The 26,930-nt window shown below is 40.4% G+C and overlaps 3 protein-coding genes across 3 annotated transcripts; 2 read left to right on the top strand and 1 right to left on the bottom strand.

The window, feature by feature from the left end:
* The first annotated feature begins 3,597 nt into the window (after positions 1-3,597).
* On the top strand, positions 3,598-8,281 carry LOC146642605 (copper-transporting ATPase 2-like). Its single transcript, XM_085399341.1, has 5 exons — positions 3,598-4,171; positions 6,507-6,728; positions 6,805-6,968; positions 7,038-7,199; positions 7,289-8,281. Exons 1-5 carry the CDS (start codon positions 3,721-3,723, stop codon positions 7,403-7,405), a joined length of 1,116 nt encoding a protein of 371 aa, XP_085255467.1. The 5' UTR covers positions 3,598-3,720; the 3' UTR covers positions 7,406-8,281.
* Positions 8,282-13,130: 4,849 nt separating this feature from the next.
* LOC146642604 (interferon-induced protein 44-like) lies at positions 13,131-16,157 on the bottom strand. The gene is made up of 5 exons (XM_085398194.1): positions 15,968-16,157; positions 13,999-14,148; positions 13,735-13,906; positions 13,503-13,603; positions 13,131-13,307 (listed from the first exon to the last, which is right to left on the bottom strand). The coding sequence occupies exons 2-5, from the start codon at positions 14,080-14,082 to the stop codon at positions 13,131-13,133; spliced, it is 534 nt and encodes a 177-aa protein (XP_085254320.1). The 5' UTR covers positions 14,083-14,148; positions 15,968-16,157.
* A 4,058-nt stretch (positions 16,158-20,215) lies between these two features.
* On the top strand, positions 20,216-26,643 carry LOC146642603 (uncharacterized). Its single transcript, XM_085399305.1, has 2 exons — positions 20,216-20,389; positions 20,693-26,643. Exon 2 carries the CDS (start codon positions 20,869-20,871, stop codon positions 26,641-26,643), a length of 5,775 nt encoding a protein of 1,924 aa, XP_085255431.1. The 5' UTR covers positions 20,216-20,389; positions 20,693-20,868.
* Positions 26,644-26,930: the final 287 nt, after the last annotated feature.

Below are 26,930 nucleotides of genomic sequence, written 5' to 3'. Positions count from 1 at the left end.
GACATTGAGAAACAAGGCTTTGAAAACCTGGCCTACGAGTATGGGAGCCAAACTGAGCTCTGCCCTCCACCTAAAGCTGCCTCAAGAGCAGAGGAGGAGCCAGACATTTGAAACACCCGGGGCTTAGCCCTAAAGGGTAGTATGCATGTGGGATTTTTTTTTTTTTTTTTGAGGGGGGGGGGGGGTAGAAATGACTGAAAGATTAATAGGCTCTGTTTTGAGTTTTGTTCAAAAAAGAATGACTTCATATAGGGAAATATATATATCACACATGCAGGACACCTTAAACTAGTTTTTTAATTGAGCAGCAAGACAGAACGAAGTCGGGGCTGTATCAAGACACGAGGACTAAACCCCAATTCAACCAGACCCAGAACTGATCCAGAATTAAAACAGGACTACAACAGTTCAAAAGCAGGATTACTGAGGACTTAACCAAGACAGAACCACAATCAGAACTAGATGATAGTAGCACTAAAAATCATCATAGACCTGCACTACACTTATTTATTTAATTCTACCAAAGTACAATATTTAGATTGAGAAAAGTTTATATAATTATTTAGCCTTGTTGTGCAAACAAGCCTGCAGAACTTAATAAATATAGAATTTGAAAAATAGCAAACCTAAAAAGAAACACTAGGTACGAGATACATGAGTACCTATGATACAGTGATACTTTTAGTAAGCAACCATTTGACTAACATGTGTGTCTCACCTGCTCTTGTTCATCTCTGTTCTGTCCTCATTCTCCATCTCAATCTCTGCTCCTCTCTCTCCCTCTTTGTGCTGACAATCATCAAATATACAGTTGAAACCAGATATTTACAAACTCTTCAGATCAAAACACAAACACTTTTTTAATTGTAACATCAAATCAGACTAAATGTTTATTTTTTTAGATTGATAAATATAAAAACATATTTGTTAACTTTAAGAGTAAAGAGAGAAACTGTCTGTGTTTTTTAATTGCAAATGGCACCAAATTGTATTCAAACTGAGCCACACTTATGGAGCTCCACGATTCTTTTCCTGGTGTTTTGGTTGACATCTCTTGATTTTCCCATGTCAAAGAAACAGGCTCTGTGTTTTGCCTTATATGCATCCACAGCTGTGCCACCAATTTACTCACATGGGCTCTACTAACCTATCAGAAGCTTCTTCAGCTCAGAATGGAATCGTCTGGAGTTTTCTTATTAATTAACAATAAACTTAGTGTACATGTACTCCTAAATTTAATGAAAGTGATAAAAAATAGACAGCTCTGTCTCTCTTTATTCTGACATTTAACTAATTCAAAATATATTTCAATATTTATCTAAAACAAAAGTTTACTCTAAATTGATGTTGTACAGTAAAAATGTTTTATGTTTTCTCCCTAAAGTGTAAATATCTGGTTACAAATGCGAATATCCTGCTGTGTACTGAAATCCCTCTTGTTTTGCATAGAAATATACTGAACAACATACAAAGCATAATATATAAAATAACATTTACCTGAGTTTTTTCTTTGAAAGAACCCTCTAATGTCCATTCTTATATTTCAGTACATAACTGAAACCGAATTAGTCGGGGAGGGTAAGAACTGAAAATATGAAATAAACACACGTAAGCTAAGACTCTCTAAAAAATAGCATTTGTTCGGCTTTTCATTTCGCCATTTGTTGATTCACTTGAAGAGCAAGTAAAATAATATTGGTCAAGTGATCAGTTTCATATCAATCTTTCGTGATGCACCGTCATATTTACATTATTTGTACGGTACGAATGATTTGCTTTGGTACCTGCTCAAACTTAAGCTCTCCTTAGTATGGCTGGCTCCGTCTCTCCAACAGCGCACTCACGGGCAGCAGCTCCCCCCGCCCCCTCGCTCAGTCGCTTAGTGCCTGAGCTTGGATCATACCAATATCAGGGGGGGATTCACGCACAGTCGTAAATTCCCACAGTGTGCACTATGTGCTTCGAATATTGTGTGTACTTTTTGTTTTATACAGTTGTCAGCCAGGCATCTAACTATGAAAAATTACACTCCAAAATACCCCGGGCTTCTGACAAAACAACCCGGGCTTAAGCCCCGTAAGCCACCCCCACGCTCCGCCCCTGCTCAAGAGCATCTTTTAAACTTCAGCGGATCACCTCTGAGCATGAGGTCCACATCATCCAAACCAGAATCTGCAGCCTGAATGGAATAATTGCTGTCACATAGAGCTGGGCGATATGAGATTTTTTCATATCACGATATGTTTTTTTCCATTTCAGGCGATAACGATATCTATCACGATATAAGCCAAATAACTATATTTGTAAGATTTAAATGTGCCGTTGCTCACAAGTAAAATGTGAAATAATCAGCAGCTTGTTTTTAAATATTTATTTCCCATAATAAGTTCAACAGGGTAGATGTACTTAAGGAACATGAGACTTTTTCAGATAAATAAAGGCAAATATTGCAAACTACACAAAAGGCAGCCGCTAAAGCGTTTAAGTTTCAAAATAGAACAAACGAAACAGACTAAATTGTCAATTCCACTTAGAAACAAAATATAAATTCTAAAAATAAATCTTAGTTTGTTTTACAGAAGAACAGACAAAACTGACTAACTTTTGTCAATATCAAATAAACTGAGAACTAAAAGGAAATTCTCAATCTCTCCTTGTTGTATAGCTTAGCTTTTCAAACAGTTTTAACAGTTACTTTAGTCTGACAAAAGCCGAATGACGAATTAGCGCTTCCAGTCAGAGACTGAGGCTACGTCCACACGTACACGGGTATTTTTGAAAACGGAGATTTTCCGTTTTCGTTTTAAAAAATAATCCCGTCCACACATAAAGGCAGAAATGAAGGAAAACGCTGCTATGAACATGCCAAAGCAGCAGGTGGCGCTAGATTCCTAACCGTGCAGAAATGTTGGCCAATCAGAAGTCTAGAAGCCTCGGTGGGAAAAAGTAAACAAAGCTGCGGCATAGAAGCAGAACCGAGTCGTATGCGTGGAGGGACAGTAACTGTGTGTATATGTAAGCATTTAAACACTGCAGAGAGTAGAATTAACAGTAACAGTATTGTAGAAATTCATTTCACCGAAACAATAACGCGGCGCACAGTGTGACGCATGCACCAGTTTATTGTATTTCCAGACTTGCTTTCAGCACAATTTACAGTGCACGCTACTCTGTTTTTTGTCAGACTTGAAATAGCCGAAATACCTTCACACTACGGAACTTCTTTGGCTCTTCCGTTCGACAATCTCTCCGGCATTGGAACCATCATCTGTTTTCTCTTCGGTCACGCTCGGTTGATTTTTCTAGTCGGCACACTCATTTCCTCCATTATGCGCTGGCTGCTTCCCAAACAAACACACGTGCGGCTTGGCACTTGTGCTGTACGTAACAAGTCACGCGACGTGACGCTGCGGCTGTGATTGGTTCAGCTCTGCGCTACTGAATTTGGATCGGCTGACCTTTTTTTTTTTTTTTTTTTTTTAAGAGGACAAGAGCGGCGAGGTCTATCGCGATAGCTTAATTTCTCTATCGAGTAAAAGTTATATCGCGATACATATCGTTATCGTTCTATCGCCCAGCTCTACTGTCACATGGTCTGTACCCAACAGTTTGGCCAAGGTGGACTATGATGCTTCAGTTATTCCAACCAAAGAGATCGCCCTGGAACTACAGACCTTGGGATACAGCGTGGAGTCTGTGGTGCAGATCAGGGTGGATGGTATGCACTGCCAGTCCTGTGTGCAGTCCATTCAGGGACAGATCGGGGAGCTGCAGGGGGTTTCACATATTCAGGTGTCTCTTCAGGACAAAGCAGCGCTGATTGTTTTTCAGCCTCTTCTAGTCACACATGAAGAGCTGAGAGACAAAATTGAGGACATGGGCTTTGATACTGCTTTGTTATCTGAGGACCCATCAGTAGAAGATTTAAGTTTCTGGCAGAAAAAGGAGGTGGATGCCTCCACCCAGACTGTAACCATTTTGATTGGAGGGATGACTTGCAGCTCTTGTGTGCAGACAATAGAAGGGAGGATCTCTCAGATGACTGGAGTGCGGTTCATAGCGGTGTCCCTGGAGGCGGAAAAGGGAACAATAACCTTTGATCCCTATTTGACAGAGCCAGAGCAGCTCAGGGCAGCTATTGAGGACATGGGCTTTGACGCCTCACTTAAAGGTAGGTAACAAAAATAAATGTTTGCTTAATGAAGCTTTTAAAAAATATATTATTTTAGGATTATTTCAGTTTTCTTTTTCAGTGTGTCAAATCTTAATAAATAGTGAGGGTGACAACTGACTGAACATCCAGGGAACAGTTAGCATTTGTTTTTGCCATCCTGTTTTTCTTTAACATCTTACTTGAGCTCCGCAGCACTTGGTCCAGATCACAACCTAAAGATCCCAAAACTTCTCCAACATAAAGGGACACAAACACTCAGGAACTAGATACCTTACCCATTAGTTCACATGGTAGCAGGTGTTAGCTTGACTCCAGCTGATCAGGCTTGGACAAGAAGTTGTGCATTTTAATTTATTTTGGGTAGAATTTGGCACAGGTTGGTGCATTTTTTCCCTATCCCTATCTTTCCATTTCTGAGTTTATACATCATTTCCCCAAATCCTCTCATCTGGTCTCAGTGCCTCTCACCAGAGATGCAAGAACAGTAGCACAGCTGGATCATCTGACCAATTTTTAATTTGTTATGGCCCACTGCTGTATTGGCTGATCTCAGGTGTCAGGGCAAGACAGAAACAAGAGGTAAAAAGTAAAAAAGTAAAGTCTACATTTTATGCAATATAATAATAATAATAATAATAATAATAATAATAATAATAATAATAATAATTATTATTATTATTATTATTATTATTATTAGTATTATTAAAGGCATACACAGACCAATGGGATGAACATGAAAAACAACTCTCATGCCTCAGTGGCACCTCATCTCTTCATCTGGTATTTCTGTCAGGCAAGGAGTGAGTTGGGAACTCAAGTATCTTTGAACTAGTTTTTACACCCGAGGTATAAAAGCACTCATTGTTTGATGTCCTTGGAGGGGTTTGCTTTCATTTAGGAAATGTCTGCCATTAACCGTAAAATCGTGTACATGCTATCTAAAGGGTTTCTTAGAAGAGGTATGTTGTTTAGAGTAAACCAGAAACTCAACGGTTACTCTGGGAACCAGACAACTGTACTCCTCAGTGAAACTCTGAGAGCCCTTATCCTTACCAGGGCTTTAATTGCAGAAACAGCCTGCCAAGATGAGGGATTAATGCAGGCAGATTATGAACAAATTCTTTAATTTCTCTTTATCTTGCTCAGCTCTCAGTGTCAGGTTTTATTGGCCTCTATTGGCCTCTTATTGGGATAGAAGTTATATATCATGTGGTTGTATATCATATGCCAGTGAGCTGTAAAAAAGTCTATCCAAATTTCTCAAACTAAGCAAATGCTTGGTTATTTTCTCTTCTGCATTATCTGTTTAGCAGAAGGTGTGGGAGAAGATTGTGGACTTAAAGTAAAAAAAATAAAATAAATCCAGCTTGCTTTAGAAATGCCATTCATGCTCGTTTCCAATTCTGTGCTTTGAAGCTATATGAGAATTAAACAATCAAAAATCATTCCTGTTTACTTTGTGCGCCTTATATTTCCAGTACAACAGGGAATCATGCCACCTGCAGATGTTCTCTGACGACCGAGTTGTTAGTTCCTACCATGTTATCCAATCCATTAATCCATTTGTTTCACTGTGAAGGCATACAATGTTTTAAAGAGTTCAAGCAAACAAGTAACTTATGTTCCTATTGCTTTAAAGTTTGGAGATGACCCATGGAAAATAAGGCTTTTTCCTAATTTGTGTGAACCTGACCGTTGACCTTGAAGCATTACATACTAAAGTTTTATATCTTTACCCTTGTCTTCTATAAGTTGTGAAAGTTTGACATTTTAAGATATATTCATGCATGCGTGATTTTGCAAAACTTTATGGCGTCACTGTGATGCCTCTCCAGGCCTTTTCACAGGATATATTACTTGATATTATTCCTTGAAGTGTTTTTTCCAAGGTCAACTTTGACCTTAAACAATAAATGTCAATGTTAAATACTTAGCCAACCTAGGTACTCATGTCCCACAGGGCCTAGTATATTGCTGTGAAATCTGAAAAATTATGGGTGATATAAAGATTTTACTAACTTTCACATCTGGTATGACCTTGACTTTGACCGATTTTCTTGAAAATTTAATCACCTTGAGCTGTTATTGGTATCTATTGGTTATTGCTATCTACCATCACACAAAATTCGAAAACTCTGGTTGCCACACTGCTAACAAACAGACAAAAAAAATGAATGAAAGAGATTATATCCTCCCTCCCTTCAGGAAGAGAATAGGATGAGTTTTTAAAATTTCTAGTTGGACTATGGTGATTGAAGATTCTAAGTTGAGCCTCATAAATCTGTAGAGCTACAAACTTATATGGCGCCTCCATATTTTTTTGTCCTTTCAGAACCTATAAAGAGTGTTCAGAGTCATGAAAAGTCCCAGCCTGTAAGCTTTGGACTTTCTGACATGTCGACAAACAGGCCTGTAGTCAGCAATGGGACGGGTTCACAGGCACCATCTGCAAGTTCGCCTGAGATAAAAGCACAGAAATGCTTCATCTGCGTTACGGGGATGACCTGTGCCTCCTGTGTGTCCAACATCGAGAGGAACCTGCTCAAACACAGAGGTGAGCGACTTCCAGGGATGAGGCATTTGAACTGAGATGAAGATTGTTGATAAAGTGTACTGTGTTTGTTAACCAGGAATCTTCTCAGTGTTGGTGTCGCTAATGGCCGGTAAGGCAGAGGTGAAGTATGATTCACATGTCCTGGATGCTACTGCAGTGACTGAGCTCATCAAAGACTTGGGCTTTGGTGCCAAAGTGATTGAGGATAATGCAGTAGCACATGGAAAGCTGGACCTCACTGTAAGTCTGCGGGACACCATATAAGCAGAATTTTGTGCAAATTCCACATCACATGTATTTCACATGCAGATAACAGGCATGACGTGCGCATCATGTGTCCACAACATCGAGTCCAAGCTCAACTTAACCAGAGGGATCCTCATGGCTTCGGTCGCACTGGCAACCAACAAAGCTCAGGTTGAGTTTGACCTAGAGGTGCTCGGACCTCGGGATATTATCAAGCTCATCCAGGTGTTTATCACAGGACTTTTAAAAGCTATCTTAAACCTACAATTTTTTACACATGCAATTTCACACCTTGGAGTTTCTCCTCATTTCAGGGTCTTGGATTTGAGGCCAGGCTGGAGCAGGCGGGCTTCAAAAACAACCTCGATCACAAAGAAGAAATTCGACAGCAAGTATCTGGTTTACAGTTCTTATTTTTAAATGGATGCTAACTTTTTAACAATTAACAATTTTCTAACAATTAAACCCTGAGAGTATGCCGTTGACAGGTAGAGAGTTATAACCAGCACATGGTGGTTTTGATCCATATATTGATACCCCAGGTCATGCTTAATAAATAATTATCTGAATCTTACAACAAACATTTTCATCTAATGTCAAATGTATAGAAATCCATTATTGTACATAGTAATTTTTTTAGGGTCCCATCATAATTTCTTCAGAAGTAAGTACCGTATATGATGCCAGTATTTTCCCACATTTTCTAGATTCTGTACCAGTACTGTGTGTAAAATGCCATCAAAAAGTCAATTAAGTTTTATTCTTTCTCACCTGTCTTCCTGTCTCCTTTCACTTTTTAAAGGTTGCCATGTTGGAAAAAATATTTTGCCCTGCCATGCTGTTTATTGATGTGGTAAATGAATGGTTTATGAAAATATATGTAAATCTGTCATCAGTAATCAGTAATGATCATGTCTCACCTCTAGTCTTCTCTGTCTTAATTTCAGGTTTTCACCATGTGTTGTAGATAGTTCAGGAGGTTAACTCGACCAAGCAGTCTACTTTCGGGTACTGTTTAGAATACCAGAATAGGGAGGATGGTGTAGGTTTAAGTTTATTAGACTGACGCATATATACCAACAAGACAGTGTACATCACTGTGACAACAGCGTTTGTTTTCTTTCAAAGGATTTATGGTTTTTCCTATAATACCTGGTGGGCTGGTCTCTAGTCAAAATGCCCGGGCCGATTTTTTGTCCCAGTCCAGCCCTGCCAGAGGAACGAGACGCTCTTTTAAAATTGACATTCTCCTCCCTGGCAGCGTCCCCAGCAAACCATGTGGAAGTCAACCTGACCGCGTAGCTACTCATGCAGCAAGGTGGTTCCCCTCTCTTCCTAATCTGTCTTGGGTGTGTGAGGGCTCAGAGAAGCACTTCCAGTTCATTAAATGCCTCTCACTTCATACCCCATCATTCAAAGTTGTTAAGAATACATCACACTAAGTGTGCATTTATGTCTCATAGTGATGCATTGTACATACTAGGAGTACACTGCTGCTGCTTAGTGTAGTCTAGACCGCGGTCAGCTCCTCGACTAGATGGATGAGGTCCCGATGATACTGAGATTTTTAATTTTGATCATTTAGAGACAAAAAACCTCCATGAGGCTTGCATATTTCTGGTTCATGCTCCAAGTCACGCACAAATAAAATTATAATAAATAAGATGTAATGTTAATGGAACACCTTGAAAACCCATCAAATGTCAATGAGAAAGAAATCATGCTGGAACAAGAAGATGTCACAGCGTTAGACAGAAATGAAAATGATCATCCTACATCCCAAAAATCAAAGTAAAAAAATTACTATTAAATTTTACTTGATAACTAAATCAAAACTAATGCACGAGGACAAAAACGATGGTTGACTGCACTGACACTTTGATTAGCAAATAAAAAAACAAAAACAATCATTTTCACTTAGTTATTGGATGTGTATATGATCTGTTTTAATAAGTTATTTATTTTCATATTGTGAAATAGCCTAAAAAACAGACTAAGCATTCTAACTTTGTGCTATTCAGTCAGTCCCATACATGAACATGGACACACACTTGATCTTGTTTTATCTCATAGTTCTTCTGTTTGTTTCTGTTTTTAACGTAGAGATTTGTGATGCTGTGTTTTCTGACCACAGTCCTGTGATGCTTCAAGTTCCTCTTGCCCGTACCTCAGTTAAACCGTGCTGCTGCTCGCCGCTGTCGTATTTTTGACCCACTGCTGAGCAGTTTTTAACAGTTTTTAAGCAGAACTGTAAAATCCCGGAGTTTTTGTGCAGCCAGACTGAGGAACTGAGCTCATGGTTTTATTCCACCTACCAGATTGCTTTGGACACTGTGGCTCCGTTAAGAACCAGGCAGCCTAAAACTAAATCTGACCCCTGGCTGAAGGCTGTCAGACGCAAGTGCTGTCGAGCTGAGCGTGAATGGAAACAAGCTACAAGTGTCATTCCAGATGCTAAAGGACTGTTGGCATCAATATCAAAAAACTGTAAAAGATACCAAAAGACAACACTTATCTGACATTGTTTCGTCAAACTGTCACAACCTGCATGTTTTATTTAAAACCATTAACTCTGTTCTTAGTGCACCACATACTGACTGCAGCCTGTAAACGTTTTTTTAAACACTTTTTTATTGAGAAGGTCTCCTCCACCAGGGTTCAAATCTCTTGGCAGCCCTACTGAGACCCCCAATGTGTATTTAGATACCTTGACACAGTACGTTAAACCAGCTGTGACAAACCTGGAGGTCAAAGTGAACTCTGACCTGAAGCTTGTCAGCCAGATTAAGGCAGTGGTAAAATCAAGCTTCTTTTAGCTCAGGCAGCTGATAAAATAAAGACATTTATTTCACAGCAGCACTTTGAGACAGTTATCCACGCCTTTGTTAGCACTCGGCTGGATTACTGTAATGCACTTTATATAGGGATCAGTGCTTCATACGTTACTCGTTTACAGTGGCGTGTCCAGCGGAGTGGCCTTGGGGGGCAGAGGCCACCCCCCCAACCAGACTGGCCACCCCAGGTGCCACCCCAAAGCTAAAACAATAAAATTTAATGAAATATCAAATGTACGATTATGGCTTCACAGTGAAGCTCAGATGTCTGAGGGTAAGTGAATGCAGCACCGGCTTCTGCACTATGAGCATCATGTTAGCAAAGGTAGGAGAGTCAAGCACGAAAGACGGCACCACAGAAAACGTTTTTTCAGCGAAAGATTAACAAGTTAACATAGCTGGACTAGCCATCGGACATTTGCACAGTGGGCTGATGACTTTTTTTTTTTTTTTTTTTTTGTAACGGCATGAACAATGAGAGGTGGTGGATTGGCCAGATGCTGGCCGATGTGTAAAAATAACTCAGTTGTTTGGTGGTGGCTATGGGGGAGCTTCCACAGAGGCAACAGATGGATGAGGGAAGGGGAGGCAGGAGGAGCAGAGACCTGAGGCGGCCGCCGGTTCGAGTATCAGGTGAACTGAACTTGAGGTAAGAAGTTATGACCTGCAGTCTATCTGGGTCAGATATAAACCAAGTTTAGGTGGAGTTTATTTTCGTTGTGCTGACTTTTTACAGTCAGTTACAATAACTCGTACTGCGTGAGCTAGCATGACGGAGTTTCTATACAGCTGTTCGGTTGCTATGATGTTACTGATAGTGAACTTTATTTTATTCATAAGGTTAGTTAGTAGAGTTCCCAACGGCTCCTTAAAAAGTGGAATGGTCCCTCATTCAGAGAAAATATTACGGGTTTCGTATTGAGCTGAGAAGAGACGCAGTTTGTCCTGTACTTTAGCTAGAATGGGAAAAGACACAAAGCTGGAGTTATTCTGTATTTACGCTGCACAGCTGCCTCTTCTCTTATCCCCCCCCCCCCCTCGTCTGTTACTACTTTAATCATGAAACTGATCAATGATCAGCTGATCGTCTCTCTTGTTTATTTATCTCCCACTTTGCGCCAGAAACAGGAAACCAGCGGATGTCGCGCTAAACAACAGCAGCACGTTTAAGCTTGATCAGCTGTTGTTAGAATTTATTTAAGATTAATTTCTAGTATCAGCTGATGTTTGCTGGAGCCACAGCTGTAAAAAAGCTGCTGGTCATGATATCGGTTTGTATATGTGGTGAGAGGGAAACATGAAGATGAAACCAGGAGATGTCCTTACTGAATCATCAGAGCAGAACAGTGATGGAGAAACAGGTTTACCTTTTAGGTGACATGAATGAGTTGAAGGGAAGTTATGAACTGTTTCTGAGAGACAAATAACACCAGCATCCTTTTTCTAAGTAGCTGACAGCTGGTAACTGTGCAGGGGCGGATCTAGCAAAGTGTTGCCAGGGGGGCCAGGTAGGGCATTAACAGGGAGAGGGGGGCACAAGGAAATACTTTTCTTTCTTATTCTCATTTCAAATATTTAGCTTTTATTAAATAATTATCTGAATCTTGCGAACAAATTTTTTATCTGACGTAAAATGTATAGAAATCATACATATACCAAAAAGACAGTGTACATCACTGTCACAACAGCGTTTGTTTTCATTCAAAGGCTTTATGGCTTTAATACCTGGTGGGCTGGTCTGTAGTGAAAATGCCCAATTTTTTGTCCCAGTCCAGCCCTGCAGGTTAATACTGGCAGTGTCACCATGCCAGCTGACTGTATTTCATCATCAGCCAGTGTTGTTCTTTATACATCAATATTACCAAAGTTTACCATAAGGCAGCATAGAAAGTATTTACTTGCTTTCAGGTGTTATTCAAATGTTAGTCTTTTCATTTGTTTCCACACTTTTTTCCTGTTTCAAAATCAAACACCAGTTTGTGAGAAGATTATCTTCTTTTTTTAATAGGCATTGGTTTTGCATTGGCATTGGCTAATTTGCCAATTGTATGTTAAAATGTTCGTATTTTAATATTAAAAAATGTTTTTACCCAAAACATATGTGCACTACATGTCAGTAAAAATACTATGCAAATATTGATGTCCTTGACTGCTGAATAAACACTGACTGATTGTATCTCTTGTACTTTATCAACGCAGTATCTAAAAACTTTGCACCGTAGTGGTTAAAATCTCATTCTAATAAGAGTTAAAAGCGCATTCGGTTATTAGGTTTATAGGGTTATTGAATTATGGTTAACGGTTGGTAGAATTGTTTTTAACATTATCTGACAATTACATCTGCCACCCTTCTCCAAATCTGTGCCCCTACCTGGCCCCCCCAACAAAAATTTTCTAGACACGCCACTGCAGAGTGACAGAAAACAAGAAGCTCAAACATGCAAAGACACAGACGTACACAGAACAGAGGGGGCACAGAGAAACATGAAGGGCAAGGGATCAAAGCTAGAAACCATAGAATAAATCACACAAGTACAAAATACAAGAATCACAAAGAACTAAAAACGCTGGGTCAGGAGACCCAGGCTCCTGACAGCAGTGAAGTTTTCCAGCTGTGGTTAAAGAGTGTGCACTGCAAGATGTGTTTTGATTAACCCCTTCAAGTTAATGCAGCATGCAATTTGTATTTTATATGTTGTTAGAAAAGTAAGATGTTTATTTGTGACACAACTGTTGCGTTTATGTTAGTCACGTGTAATATGTCAACATTTGTAAAGGTCCCAGATTTTAAGCCAACAGACCCCTTATTGATCCTCTACCTAATCACACGAGCCAAGGTGTGAAAATGGGTGTGGATGCAGAAGATGCAGATGTAATTACAGTTCAGAAAACAAGAAATCAACTCAACAGATCACAGTCACCACCACCAAAATCAGCACACCTCCATTTACCTTCCATCTGTGCATGTGTATCTTTTTAGCTTTTTAATTTTCTTAGCAAAATTAGGATTCACTGTGTTAATGCACTGATTCACAGAGGACAGCCTTACAGTGATTTATTTGAGTTACACAGCAGACAACAGGTTACATGCATATATCTGTCATTCTTCCTGCAGTTAACATTTTTGATTATACAGTAAAGAACAAAAAGTAGATGTATTGATTTTCCAGGAAGGTTATTTGGATTTAATTTGCAAAAGAAAATAAGTTAAAGAAAACAAGAACAAGACAAAAATTCAGTAGGATTAGATTTCTCATGAAATTAACTTTTTGTGTGACTTTTTTGTATAACATTTTCATTTTCTATCCCCCTCACACACTGATTATAGGTCAGGATTATCCTGGTCATTCAGGTAGTCCTCTCCATAGTCAATGATCTTTTTCAGTACACTCAGTATAAGTGAATCCACATCGTTCTCCGTCTCAATCTCTGTGTGGTAGTTCTTCACGAGGAAGATGCAGTTCAGTGGAATACCCAGGTTCATGCTCACTGTTTCCATCTAAGTTTAAACAAAATTACATTTTAAAAACTGAAACTGTATTGTTGCACTAGTGACATAATTATAAATTACTTCTTGAATTATTTGTACTGATTCCAGCTGAGGTTTCTGTACAAATATACTGAAATGTACAGCTAAATTAGAGATGTTATATTCATGTGTAAACTGTCTACATATGCATGAAAGTTACTTCACCTGCTTATTCAAGTACTTGCTCTTGTAGACGTTCTTTATGTCTTTTTTGACTTCAGGACAGGCTTCATCAATTTTAGTCATGATAGCTATTTGTGGGATCCCTGCCAATACAGAAACCAATGCAATCAATTACATAATTTCTTAGGGATTAATAAAGTATGTTGATTAATTCTTATCTCATGTTTTTCAGGTATTTGAAATTGTACATCATATGAACGACAACTGCTCTCACCTTTGTCACGAGCTGCTGATCTGACATCTTTCATCTTCCTGACAGTTTCATCATTCATTATGCTCACTGTGTCAGCAGGAATAACTAAAACCAGAATGTGGACTTTGTCATCTAAAGTGGGAAAACTGTTGTAGCTGGAATTTGTTTCAGGCAACGGAGATGTGGGATTGAACTGGAAAAAAGCAAAGTCACTGAAACCTTTTTGCATGATACAGTTTCTGTATCACAGCACTGTGTACAAGCATCTGAATGAAGATTTCATACCCTGTAATCTTCGTTTACATGTCCTCTAATGGCAAGTTTGATGTCTTCCACATGAATTCCTTTGTCACTGGACTGAAGGCCCATGGTGTCATTGAAGACAAAAGGGTAAAACGTTCCTGGCTCTCCTTACTGAATTTTATATGTCCTGAACTGTAAATAAAAAATGTAGTGTTGTTACATTAGTTCAGGATACTAGAGACCCTAAAAAGTTTACCAAATAATTTACAGTCTAGTTGTACCTACTATCTTACTTTTTCTAGTTCAGTGTCTATATGGCAGTTACCACTGCAGTGTGTAGTGCTAGAAAATCTGTTTTTTCATGTAATGCTCTAACAGCAAATGCCATAAGAATAGATACTGTGGCTTGCAAAAGTATTCAGCCCCCTTGAACTTTCCCACATTTTGTCACATTACAGCCACAAACATGAATCAATGTTATTGGAATTCCACGTGAAAGACCAACACAAAGTGGTGCACACGTGAGAAGTGGAACAAAAATCATACATGATTCCAAACATTTTTTACAAATAAATAACTGCAAAGTGGGGTGTGTGTAATTATTCAGCCCCCTTTGGTCTGAGTGCAGTCAGTTGCCCATAGACATGCCTGATGAGTGCTAATGACTAAATAGAGTGCACCTGTGTGTAATCTAATGTCAGTACAAATACAGCTGCTCTGTGACGGCCTCAGAGGTTGTCTAAGAGAATATTGGGAGCAACAACACCATGAAGTCCAAAGAACACACCAGACAGGTCAGGGATAAAGTTATTGAGAAATTTAAAGCAGGCTTAGGCTGCAAAAAGATTTCCCAAGCCTTGAACATCCCACAGAGCGCTGTTCAAGCGCTCATTCAGAAATGGAAGGAGTATGGCACAACTGTAAACCTACCAAGACAAGGCCGTCCACCTCAACTCACAGGCCGAACAAGGAGAGCGCTGATCAGAAATGCAGCCAAGAGGCCCATGGTGACTCTGGACGAGCTGCAGAGATCTACAGCTCAGGTGGGGGAATCTGTCCATAGGACAACTATTAGTCGTGCACTGCACAAAGTTGGTCTTTATGGAAGAGTGGCAAGAAGAACGCCATTGTTAACAGAAAACCATAAGAAGTCCCGTTTGCAGTTTGCCACAAGCCATGTGGGGGACACAGCAAACATGTGGAAGAAGGTGCTCTGGTCAGATGAGACCAAATTGGAACTTTTTGGCCAAAATGCAAAACGCTATGTGTGGAAAACTAACACTGCACATCAGTCTGAACACACCATCCCCACTGTCAAATATGGTGGTGGCAGCATCATGCTCTGGGGGGGCTTCTCTTCAGCAGGGACAGGGAAGCTGGTCAGAGTTGATGGGAAGCTGGATGGAGCCAAATACAGGGCAATCTTGGAAGAAAACCTCTTGGAGTCTGCAAAAGACTTAAGACTGGGGCAGAGGTTCACCTTCCAGCAGGACAATGACCCTAAACATAAAGCCAGGGCAACAATGGGATGGTTTAAAACAAAACATATCCATGTGTTAGAACGGCCCAGTCAAAGTCCAAATCTAAATCCAGTCGAGAATCTGTGGGAAAATCTGAAAACTTCACAAATGCTGTCCATCTAATCTGACTGAGCTGGAGTTGTTTTGCAAAGAAGAATGGGCAAAGATTTCAGTCTGTAGATGTGCAAAGCTGGTAGAGACAGACCCTAAAAGACTGGCAGCTGTAATTGCAGCAAAAGGTGGTTCTACAAAGTATTGACTCAGGGGGCTGAATAATTACACACACCCCACTTTGCAGTTATTTATTTGTAAAAAATGTTTGGAATCATGTATGATTTTCGTTCCACTTCTCACGTGTGCACCACTTTGTATTGGTCTTTCACGTGGAATTCCAATAAAATTGATTCATGTTTGTGGCTGTAATGTGACTAAATGTGAGAAGCCCTGGGGACCGAATACTTTTGCAAGCCACTGTACATCCTCATACATACTGCAATGGTGAAGCTGTCACCAGAGGTTGCTGCTGCCAAAGCTCGAGTTGCGATTTTGCCTCTTAAAACACTGTCGACAGAGTTGATGAAGCTAGACTTTCCAGCACCTGGTGGTCCATAAAGCATAATTCTGAGATGCTGGACATCTTTGTGAGGCTTGTAATCTCTGACAAGCTGCAGGTCTCGCTCTCTTTCACTGTTCATTAAGAAAATTACAATAGGATTTAGTGTGCACTTACAGTTTAACATTATACAACAGTAATATAAACAAACACAAAATAACACAATAAACTAACTCAAGCGTTCTGCCTCAGTGTGCGAAGTTACATAAATGAGGCATTTGATGTTTCATGTAACTCATTGGTCTGATTGTAAGAGGCGGAAGAGGAAAATGTGATGCTGATTTCTAAAGATTATAATAAGTATAACAGCAAGAGACAAACAAGTAGCAGAAAATGATTAATCTTTTGAATTCCTAATTTAATACATTTATTTTAGCACTCAGTGCACACTCAGCACTGTGATTCATTGCCAACAGAACAGCTGCACATTGGAGGTCTGAAACTCTCTACCGATACATTTATACATTATATAATCTGGTCTGACATTTACATCTAATAACAAGCATGTGTAAAAAAACACGAGTCACATCAAAGTTCTGGAACACAAAAAAGAACCACGCCCATAATACTCACATCCATGGTATGTTCCTTTCTTCTTTCTGTAAAACTGTAAAGTGAACATGTTAATTTTGTGAATAACAACACAAGGGAATTTTAAAAAAAATAATCATGTGATGATTTAATCTTAATATTTAAACAATTTTGTATTATATTTGAAATATCTTACGAGGAGATAAAGGGGGAGGGGGAGGTGGAGTACCTGCAATTAAAATATGACAATGTAGCAACATTTTTGCAACACTTTTCCATATTCAGTGTTACTTATATAATTTACTTATTTCATTTTCTTATGTCAAATTAAATGTTACCATTTTCCACGTTCAGAACAAAAGTACATGATGGTATCTTTTGCATTATAAAATCACTCTGCAAACATCTATGACTAATCCAGATCAAGATAACACGAGAATCGAGGATTTTCTTATTTTAGCAGCTTTGATTTACACACCTCAAAAAGCTATTTGGTAGGTAGGTAGGTATGTAGGTATGTAGATAGATAGATAGACAGACAGATAGATAGATATAATTTTATTTCGAACATGCAAATATAATTGAAATAACAACAGAAAAAAAAAACCCAAAACGTAAATATCATCAAGCTATTTGGTAAGTCAAGTCAAGCAAGTTTTATCTGTAAAGAGCAATAATATATGAAAAAGCCCAAAGAGCTTAATATGCATGAAAACATACTGGGAGTAAATGAAAAACAGAAAACAAACAAACAAAAAAACTCAAAATTTAAGAACTTATTAAAGCAGAGCTACAAACAAACAAGCAAACCATCACAAATATTTAAGCCATAAAAATGTTGCCCAAAAAAAATCTGCTTACCCCGAATAAATTTTATAAGTTTCCTAATGAAGCTCATGTTTTTTGCACTGACTACCTGTGAATAAAACAGGTAGTTGATTAAATGCCAGTTGCATTTAATAATTGTTTTTCTTACAGTACTGAAATGATAACACAATGTTAGCATACCTGAGTATCCAATTGTGATGGAAAAATAGTGGTTCTCTGGTGTTGCCTTCACTGATGTAGGCTGAGTATGACTTTGTTTTATATAAGCATGCTTTCAGTTTTATTTGAGTCATGTGACTTCTGTGAATTCCCTCCTCACTTGTCCACACTAGTCCGTTATAGCTTCTTTGTTTGTATGTGTCATACACACGTATTTCTTAGAATGGAATTATTGATTCAAAAGTAGCTTCTTAGTGTGTGGTAATTAATGACTAATGCTAATAATTACCACAGTGTACACAATACCTGGTTCTAAATGTAAGTTTTTAACCTTTGGTTGTGGAAGAAAAAAAGTATCAAAGCATCAGCTTTTTCTGGATCAGAGTTTGCATATCAGCCACTCAATCAGTTTGCTCTACATGTATTCTACAGAATCTCCATGTATTCCAAGTTCTGAACTCAAAGTAAGTACAACTTAAAATAATCCAAACTTCCAATTTACAAATAAAAAAATTGCAGAAATAAAATGTGAAGCTAAATTAACTCACATTAAAAAAAAGGCCAGAGCAAAATGACAGACCAGCAGTCATTGTTTTTCCTACAATATTGACACATTAGCATACCTGAATATCCATTATGCTATAAAAAAGTGGTTCTCTTACGTTTCCTCCACTGATATAGACCAAGTTTGTTTTATATAAGCATGCTTTCAGTTTTATTTGGGTCACTTTGATGAATTCCTTCCTCTCTTGTCCACACTAGTCTAGACCACATTAAAAAAAAAGGCCAGAGCAAAATGACAGACCAGCAAGGTCAACATCATCAGATGTAAAACCAGGGCCAGATTTGGACAAGTTTTCCACAGCTTCACCTCCACCCTACTCTGACCGTGAAAAACAAGCTTCAAGAGCAACCAATCCCAATCTATCCCAGGCCAAACCAAAAATTGCTGGATCAATTGCACCATGTCTTTCTCCTCAAATCACCAGATTGGGAAAAGAGTTTAACCTAAGAAGGAGTGTGCACTAAAAACTGTAAAAATAAATTCAATTGAAAAAAAAGAAAATGTCCTGTTAGTTTTTTGCCAGGAGATTTTGTGTTTTTTTATCGGACTTTCACAGACTTTTCCAAAACTAGTAAAACAGAAAATTCTATAGATTGACAGTAGATCATCTGCACTATTTACTGACATTTCCTTCAAAGCCTCATTTTAAAAGTACAGATGGTATCTTTCTCCCTTTTCAGTGAGTTATTAGGATATCCTGATAATAACGAATTACAGTAGTCCAGACTAGAAGCAATAAATGCATGAACTAGTTTTTCAGCGTCACCCTGAGACAGGATTTAATTTTAGATATCCTGGTCAAAAATGACTCCAAGTTTTTTCACAGTGTTGCTGGAGGCCAAGGTAATGCCATCCAGAGTACTCAACTGATTATATACCATATTTCAAAGATTTTTGGGGTCAAGTACAATTACATCAATTTTCTGGGCCGGTTCTAGACAGGCATAAATGAGGGGGCAGACAGAAATGTAAAGATGGCACATGGTGGCAATGGAGGCGGGAAAGGGGTGGTGTGCTCGATAACAGTATCTCACAAAAGTGAAATTTCTCACAAAGAGATACTCGATATCAGATATATTAAAACCCAACAATAACACTTCTCAGTATTGCTCATATTAACAAAATTAAAAAGGGTTAGGCTGAGTTATAAAAAAACTCAGTTCACCAAGTCTTGAAAAAACAAACAAACAGAAAAATAGAATAAAAAAATAAAATAAAATACAGAATAAAATAAAATATCCATCTAGATCTTTAAAACCAAGAACATAAAATTTATCTTAACTGGATGACCTAATTCTCAAATAAATTTGCAAAATAAAGTAAGAATAAAATAAGACTTCTCAATATAGCCAATATTTACAGGGTTGGCAATTTAAAAAAAACACAGTTCACCATGTTTCCCTACAACTGTAAAACTATTTTGTAGAATACAACAGATTTTTGCAACTGAACAGCTCCACTGTCCTTTCTCCTCAGTCCACTCTACAACAACAGTCTCCTGTTTCCCTTTCCAAAAACTCTTACAAATTCATCCAAAGTTATTCATTATGGACTTCTTATGGATCAAGATCACCAATTCCTCTTCCTTTTATGTAACATGGTGTGACAGGTTAGGACCTGTGACAAAGTTGAGAAGGAACTCTCACATGATGCTGAAGACACACCAATCACCAGGGCTGTTACACACAAGTTATGCAACTCAGGAAAGGTTTCCTTGTACTCCTGTAGGACTTTACACACAGTGGACAGGTCTGTTTCCTTTGAACATTGTTTGAGCAGTATCTGTTTTGCCACAAGAACTTCATTTTTCAGATTTACAACATCTGCTACAGTGCCAGCCATCACAGCCAGAGGGTGCAACAGGGTGGGGTCTAGAAATGTGCTAGATTTGGGTGCAAGACTAGATATGGCTCTCATCAGGTCATTATTCTTATGGTAAAATCTAGTTTCCATTTCTGAAATGGCCCCAGTCAAGGATGATGAGCAGGGATCTTTTCAGAGACTTATGGGGAGAAATGGTAAGTTCACCAGAGTCTGTGTGCTGCCACTGCTGGGTGCAGTAGCTCCACCACCCCACTAGGGGGAGGAAGCGGGTTTGTGTACTCAAGTTTCTCTAGTAAATATAGGAAAAGTTCATGGAGTCTGGCCAAGTTGATACCAGCACACAAAATATTAGCTCTGAAGTTGGCTGTACTGGAGCATGAGAAATATATGCTTGTAAGTACGATTATATTCTGTGTTCATGTTAAGCATGTGATGTAAAATGGGTTGTTGACTCTCATATTTGAAGCCGGCATGTTAGCTGCATTGCCGATGCTAATTGTGTTAGCATGTCAATAGGAAATTCCATTGTGTGTTAGCATCAAGCTAGCGGGATTTGGAGTTAACATGTTTTCATTTATTTTTCTTGGTTATACCAGCTATAGTTCAAGTTGCTAAGTCTTCAGTCTGTACTTTGTAATATGAGAAATATATTATGTTCCAGATGTATGTTTTAATATGCTTTTCTTATGTTTGTAGTTTTACAGTGCCTTCATTAGGGAGACAAATAAACCCTGCAATGAGAACTGGAAGCCTTTGCCTCTCCTTTTGAAGAACTGTTTATCTATCTGCCAAACTGGGCATCAACGTACAGGGAGGGCAGAAAAGTAAAAAAGCATCATTCTCATCAGCCAGATAGTTCTCTAAAAGAAAGGATGGATGAGACGCTGGAAACAAGGTCAAAAGTGTCCAGTTCTTTACGTTCCAGCCAGCTTACATCATCATCTACTGCTGCCGCTAGAGCACGAGCAAAAGCAGAAGCTGCCCGTGCTCAGCTCTCCTTTGCTAAGCAGGAAGCCAGCATCCTAAAACAACAGGCCGAGCAGCTTAAAAAGAAAGCAGATCTGGATGCAGAGCTACACGTACTCAAATCGCAGAAGGCAGCTGCAGCAGCCCTAGCTGAGGCTCAAGCTTGGGAAGCATCTGCGCAAGAGAGTGAGCACCCACAACAGCCCCAGCTGGACGGCATGCAGCAAATCAGCCCATTAGAACGAGTCCAAGAGTATGTGCAGCAACAGTCAGAACTCGGCGACGATCTGCAGACTCCACAAGTTAATCATCCAGAACTCCTATCTTCTCTGGTGCCACAGCCAGCCACAGCCATCGATGCAACACCAAAAGCTCACAAGGAACCAAGTATCCATCAGCCCAGTAGGAGCAACAACCAAGAATTCACACCTTTGCCAGTCTTCCGTGCTTTGAGCCCAAAGAGAGAATCTTGCAACTGGAGCTATGGAGGCGAGCCAGCAAACTATGATCGATATCACCATCCTCAGTCTAAGGTATGGACACCCACACCTGTAAGGAGTAGTCATGCTGACACGTCTGATCTAACGAGATACCTGATACGGAAAGAGATGATCAGCTCAGGCCTGCTGAGGTTTGATGATCGACCAGAAAATTACTGGGCTTGGAAGGCTTCCTTTCTAAGTTCAATTCAAGATCTGGGTGTAACACCTCAAGAAGAGCTAGACCTGCTATCCAAATGGCTCGGGCCACAATCAGCAGCACAAGCCAAGCGAGTCAGGGCTGCGTACATAAACAATCCCACTGCAGGTCTTCAGATGGTGTGGCAGAGACTCGAAGAGTGTTTTGGCGCACCAGAAGTCATTGAACATGCACTTTTAAAGAAAATCCAGGATTTACCGAAGCTGACGAACAGAGACAACCAGCGTTTGAGAGAGTTGGGGGATCTTCTGCTAGAACTTCATGCTGCAAAGACAAGCGGTCATCTCCCAGGCCTTTCACACCTCGATACAGCCCACGGGGTGAATCCGATTCTGGAAAAACTCCCATACAACCTTCAGGAGAAGTGGGTTGCAGCTGCCTCGAGGTTCAAGAGAGAGAATGCAGTGTCTTATCCTCCATTTTCCTTTTTTGTGAAACTTGTGAACGAAGAAGCTAAAATTCGTAATGACCCGAGTTTTTCGTGTGTAACCGGTGCCAACGTCAACAAGCCTAGAATCGAGACAATGACACAACAGAAGTATCGTTCACATGTCTCTGCAAGTAATCTGGCAGCCAGCCCAAACGTTCCTACAGGCAAGAACAACTTGGACCCCGATAAACAGTGTCCATTACACTGCAAGCCTCACCCTCTCGGAAAATGCCGTCTTTTCAAAAGTAAGACCCTGGAAGAAAGAAAGGCATACTTAAAGGACAAGAACATTTGTTTCAAGTGTTGTTCTTCTGTGCAGCACATGGCCAAAGATTGTCCTAAATCAGTGCAGTGCACAGATTGTGGTAGTGAAAGACATATCACCGCACTACACCCCAATCCTCGTCCTCAAAATGCAGAGAGCCTGGTGGCTAGTGAAGGGTATGGCGGGGAAGAAAGAGAAGGAGAAGCAAGTGTGGCTGACGTGACATCAAAAAGCACAGAAGTATGCGGAGACTCAGTTGGTTCAAGGTCATGCTCTAAGATATGTTTGGTCAGAGTGTATCCTGCTGGACAACCAGAGAAAGCTGTCAAGATGTATGCTGTTCTAGACGAACAAAGCAATCGCTCCTTGGCTAAAACATACTTTTTTGACATCTTCAACATTGAAGGACAGCTTGAGCCGTATACACTGAAAACATGCTCAGGTGTTGTGGAGATAGCAGGGAGACGAGCCCGTGACTTCATTTTGGAGTCCCTTGATGGCACCACACAGCTTCCCCTGCCTACTCTTATTGAGTGTGATATGATACCTGATGATAGGACGGAAATCCCATCCCCAGAAGTCACTCATTTCTACCCACATCTGAAGGCAATCAAGGGAAAAATCCCAGAAATTGATCCAGAAGCTGACATCCTCCTTCTCCTTGGCAGAGACATTCTGCGTGTGCACAAAGTCAGAGAACAACATAATGGTCTCCATAATGAACCATATGCTCAACGACTCGACCTTGGTTGGGTGATCGTAGGGGAAGTGTGTCTGGGAGAAGTGCATAAGACATCCAACATCTGTGTATACAAGACCAACATTCTACCAAATGGACGAGCTTCACTCTTGAGTGCATGTCCAAACAATATGCTAGTCAAAGAAAAGCTTGGTTGTCACACCTCGAACCTAAGTCTTCAAAGCTCTGCACAACACTTGAAAAGTAAGGAAAGTGAGTTTGCCAGTCAGGTGTTTCAAAGGACACAACATGATGACGTCCCGGCAATGTCAATCGATGACGAGAGTTTCTTGAAGACATTAGATGAACAAGTCTATAAAGACAGTTACAATACTTGGGTTTCCCCATTACCCTTTCGGTCACCACGAAACCACCTTCCCAATAACAGACCTCAAGCTTTAAAGCGTCTTGCATCTCTTCGGAGAACTCTGGAGAAAAAACCACAAATGAGGAAACACTTCATCGATTTCATGCAAAGAATGTTTGTTGAAAAGCAAGCAGAGCCGGCCCCTCCATTAAAAGAAGGTGAGGAAAGGTGGTATCTACCAATATTTGGGGTTTACCACCCACAAAAACCTGACCAGATAAGGGTAGTGTTCGATTCAAGTGCCAAACATGAAGGGGTTTCCCTCAATGATGTGCTCCTGAGTGGACCCGACTTGAACAACACTCTCCTTGGGGTTCTGATCCGCTTCCGCAGAGAACCTATAGCAGTTACAGCGGATGTGCAGCAGATGTTCTACTGCTTCAAGGTGTGCGAGGAACATCGCAACTTTCTGAGGTTCTTATGGTATGAAAACAATGATCTCCAGAAAGCAGTGAAAGAGTTTCGAATGACAGTACATGTATTTGGCAACAGTCCATCACCAGCAGTTGCCATTTACTGCCTCAGACGAGCTGCTAAGCAAGCAGATGACTCCACTACCAGTGCAAGGGAGTTCATCACACGCAATTTTTATGTGGATGATGGACTTGCATCTTTTCCTAATGGAGCAGAAGCCACTGGTGTCCTGCGCACTGCCCAAGCGATGCTAGCTAAATCAAACATTAAGCTACACAAGATTGCATCGAACAGCAGCAGTGTTATGCAAGCATTCCCACCAGAAGACTTGGCCAAGGATTTGAAAGATCTAGACTTAGGAGTGGAGTCACTACCTCTTCAGAGGAGTCTAGGTCTAATTTGGAATCTGGAAACAGACAACTTCACCTTCTGTGTGTCGAAGGAGGAGAAACCCTTGACAAAAAGAGGGATTTTGTCTGCAGTGAACAGTTTATTTGACCCTTTGGGATTTGTAGTGCCAGTCACAGTGGGAGGAAGACATTTAGTGAGAAACCTCTCCATTGAACAGTATGACTGGGACACACCATTGCCAGCTTCAAAACAAGAACACTGGAAACTCTGGAAAGACTCTATGAAAGACTTAGATCAGCTCCAGATCCCAAGACTATATGTTCCAGTGTCTTTGTCTACACAGACTCAGCACAGAGAGTTGTGCGTGTTTTCAGATGCATCAGTCATGGCTATAGCTGCTGTGGCTTACTTGAAAACAATTTCTGCAACAGGAGATATCCACGTGGGATTTGTTATGGCAAAGGCAAAGCTGGCCCCACACCCAGCGCACACCGTGCCCCGTCTTGAGCTTTGTGCTGCGGTTTTGGCAACTGAAATGGCAGTCTTCATCCAAGATGAAATGGATATTGACATTCATTCTGTGAAGTACTATACTGACAGCAAGATAGTACTGGGCTACATATATAACACCTCACGCAGGTTTTATGTCTATGTGTCAAACAGGATAGCACAGATCAGAAAGTCGTCTCGTCCAGATCAGTGGCATTACATCACCACTGAAGAAAACCCAGCAGACCATGGAACTCGGCCAACAACTGCTGCAGCTCTCAAAGGCACCAATTGGTTCACTGGACCATCATTTCTATTGGGCCCTTCAAAACGACTCCTTCCCCAGAGTGATGACTTTGAGCTGATACATCCGGAGGTGGATCCAGAAGTTCGCTCTGAAGTAACGACCTTCAGCTCAATGGTTAAAGAAAGCTCGCTTGGAGCTCAAAGGTTTCTTACATTTTCCACTTGGAGAGCTTTGACTCGTGCAGTCTCCACACTAATCAAAAAGGCAAGGAGTGTTGCAGATACACATGGTGGCAACACTGGGGATGAAGAAGAACAAGCAGTAAAAGTGATCATTAAAACTGCACAACAAGATGCCTTTGCAAGGGTGTTGCAGTGTCTAGCCAAAGGGGACCGAATCCCAAAACAAAGTCCACTGCGAAAGCTGACACCATTTCTGGACAAAGATGGGCTATTAAGAGTTGGCGGCCGTATGTCCTCAGCCGTTATGTCTTTTGATGATAAGCATCCTCTGGTCATTCCCAAGACGCACATTGCTACATTATTGGTCAGAAGATATCACGAACAGGCTGCGCACCAAGGACGCCATTTCACGGAGGGAGCTATTAGGTTGGCAGGACTTTGGCTGATTGGGGGGAAAAGGCTTGTATCTAGTGTGATACACAAATGTGTAACTTGCAAAAGGCTGAGAGGTAAAATGGAGGACCAGAAGATGTCAGACTTACCATCTGAAAGACTTTCACCAGATCCATCATTTACTCATGTAGGGTTGGATGTTTTTGGACCTTGGATGGTGACTGCCCGAAGAACAAGAGGAGGGCATGCGGAAAGTAAACGATGGGCAGTAATGTTCACTTGTTTGACTACCAGAGCTGTGCACATTGAGGTTATAGAGACTATGACCACTACAAGCTTCATCAATGGGCTCAGACGTTTCATTGCCATAAGAGGGCCGATCAAAACAATCAGATCAGACCGGGGAACAAATTTCACTGGAGCCTGTAAAGAACTCAGACTTGACACATCAGATTCTGAGGTGAGGAATTACCTTAAAAGCAACAAGTGTACTTGGATATTCAATCCTCCCCACTCTTCCCACATGGGTGGGGTGTGGGAGAGGATGATTGGTATCGCTCGGCGAATCTTAGATGCTCTTCTTCTGAGGCTGAATCCATCGTACCTCACACATGAGACACTTGTCACCCTGATGGCAGAGGTTACCGCCATTATAAATTCAAGACCATTGGTCTCAGTGTCTTCTGACCCAGAAGCACCGGCAGTTCTCACCCCATCAATGTTGTTGACACAGAAACGAGATACGTTGACTGCTCCCTCTGGGGATTTTGATGTTAATGATCTGTCCAACAAACACTGGAAAAGGGTCCAAGCACTTGCTGATGCATTTTGGAAGAGGTGGAAAACGGAGTATCTGACCACGCTTCAAACACAGAGAAAGTGGACAACAGAGAAGCCAAACCTTCAAGTGGGAGATGTTGTACTGATGAAGGATTCGCAAGTAAAAAGGACTGAGTGGCCTGTTGGACTTGTGATTAAAGCCTTTCCTAGCCAAGATCATAGAGTACGTAAGGTGGAAGTGAAGGTAGTCAAGAATGGCACTCCTAAAGTGTATTTGCGGCCAGTGTCGGAGGTTGTTTTACTACTACATCCAGGGAATGGGTAGTGGTATAATTCATTATACCAGGCGGGGAGTGTGCTGCCACTGCTGGGTGCAGTAGCTCCACCACCCCACTAGGGGGAGGAAGCGGGTTTGTGTACTCAAGTTTCTCTAGTAAATATCCGGTTGTTCAGTGATGACGCGACGAATCCTACTTCCGGGTCTAAAGTAGTCTGCGTTTAATATGGCTTTTGTGTTGTTAACATGTTTAATGTTATGTATTTTCTTCTATTTGATCTCAAAAAGCTCCTAAAACAGTCAGTGATCACTGTTGACCTCCCTCGGCTTTTATT

This window comes from Rhamphochromis longiceps, linkage group LG23 (assembly GCF_057381845.1).
Source record: "Rhamphochromis longiceps isolate RC_006_pf linkage group LG23, R_longiceps_female_GT1.1, whole genome shotgun sequence".
In the NCBI taxonomy this organism is placed as follows: domain Eukaryota; kingdom Metazoa; phylum Chordata; class Actinopteri; order Cichliformes; family Cichlidae; genus Rhamphochromis; species Rhamphochromis longiceps.
Note: the sequence above shows the minus strand (reverse complement) of the source record. Positions and strands in the feature narration are given on the sequence as shown.

Excerpts from the sequence above, each read along its gene's own strand:
- LOC146642604 (XM_085398194.1), bottom strand. The coding sequence starts at position 14,082 with ATGGGCCTTCAGTCCAGTGACAAAGGAATTCATGTGGAAGACATCAAA. Across the intron at positions 13,907-13,998 it reads ATGTAAACGAAGATTACAGG|TTCAATCCCACATCTCCGTT; the intron begins GTATGAAATCTT and ends GCTTTTTTCCAG. Across the intron at positions 13,604-13,734 it reads ATCAGCAGCTCGTGACAAAG|GGATCCCACAAATAGCTATC; the intron begins GTGAGAGCAGTT and ends CTGTATTGGCAG.
- LOC146642605 (XM_085399341.1), top strand. The coding sequence starts at position 3,721 with ATGCACTGCCAGTCCTGTGTGCAGTCCATTCAGGGACAGATCGGGGAG. Across the intron at positions 6,969-7,037 it reads ATGGAAAGCTGGACCTCACT|ATAACAGGCATGACGTGCGC; the intron begins GTAAGTCTGCGG and ends TTTCACATGCAG. Across the intron at positions 7,200-7,288 it reads ATATTATCAAGCTCATCCAG|GGTCTTGGATTTGAGGCCAG; the intron begins GTGTTTATCACA and ends TCCTCATTTCAG.
- LOC146642603 (XM_085399305.1), top strand. The coding sequence starts at position 20,869 with ATGGATGAGACGCTGGAAACAAGGTCAAAAGTGTCCAGTTCTTTACGT.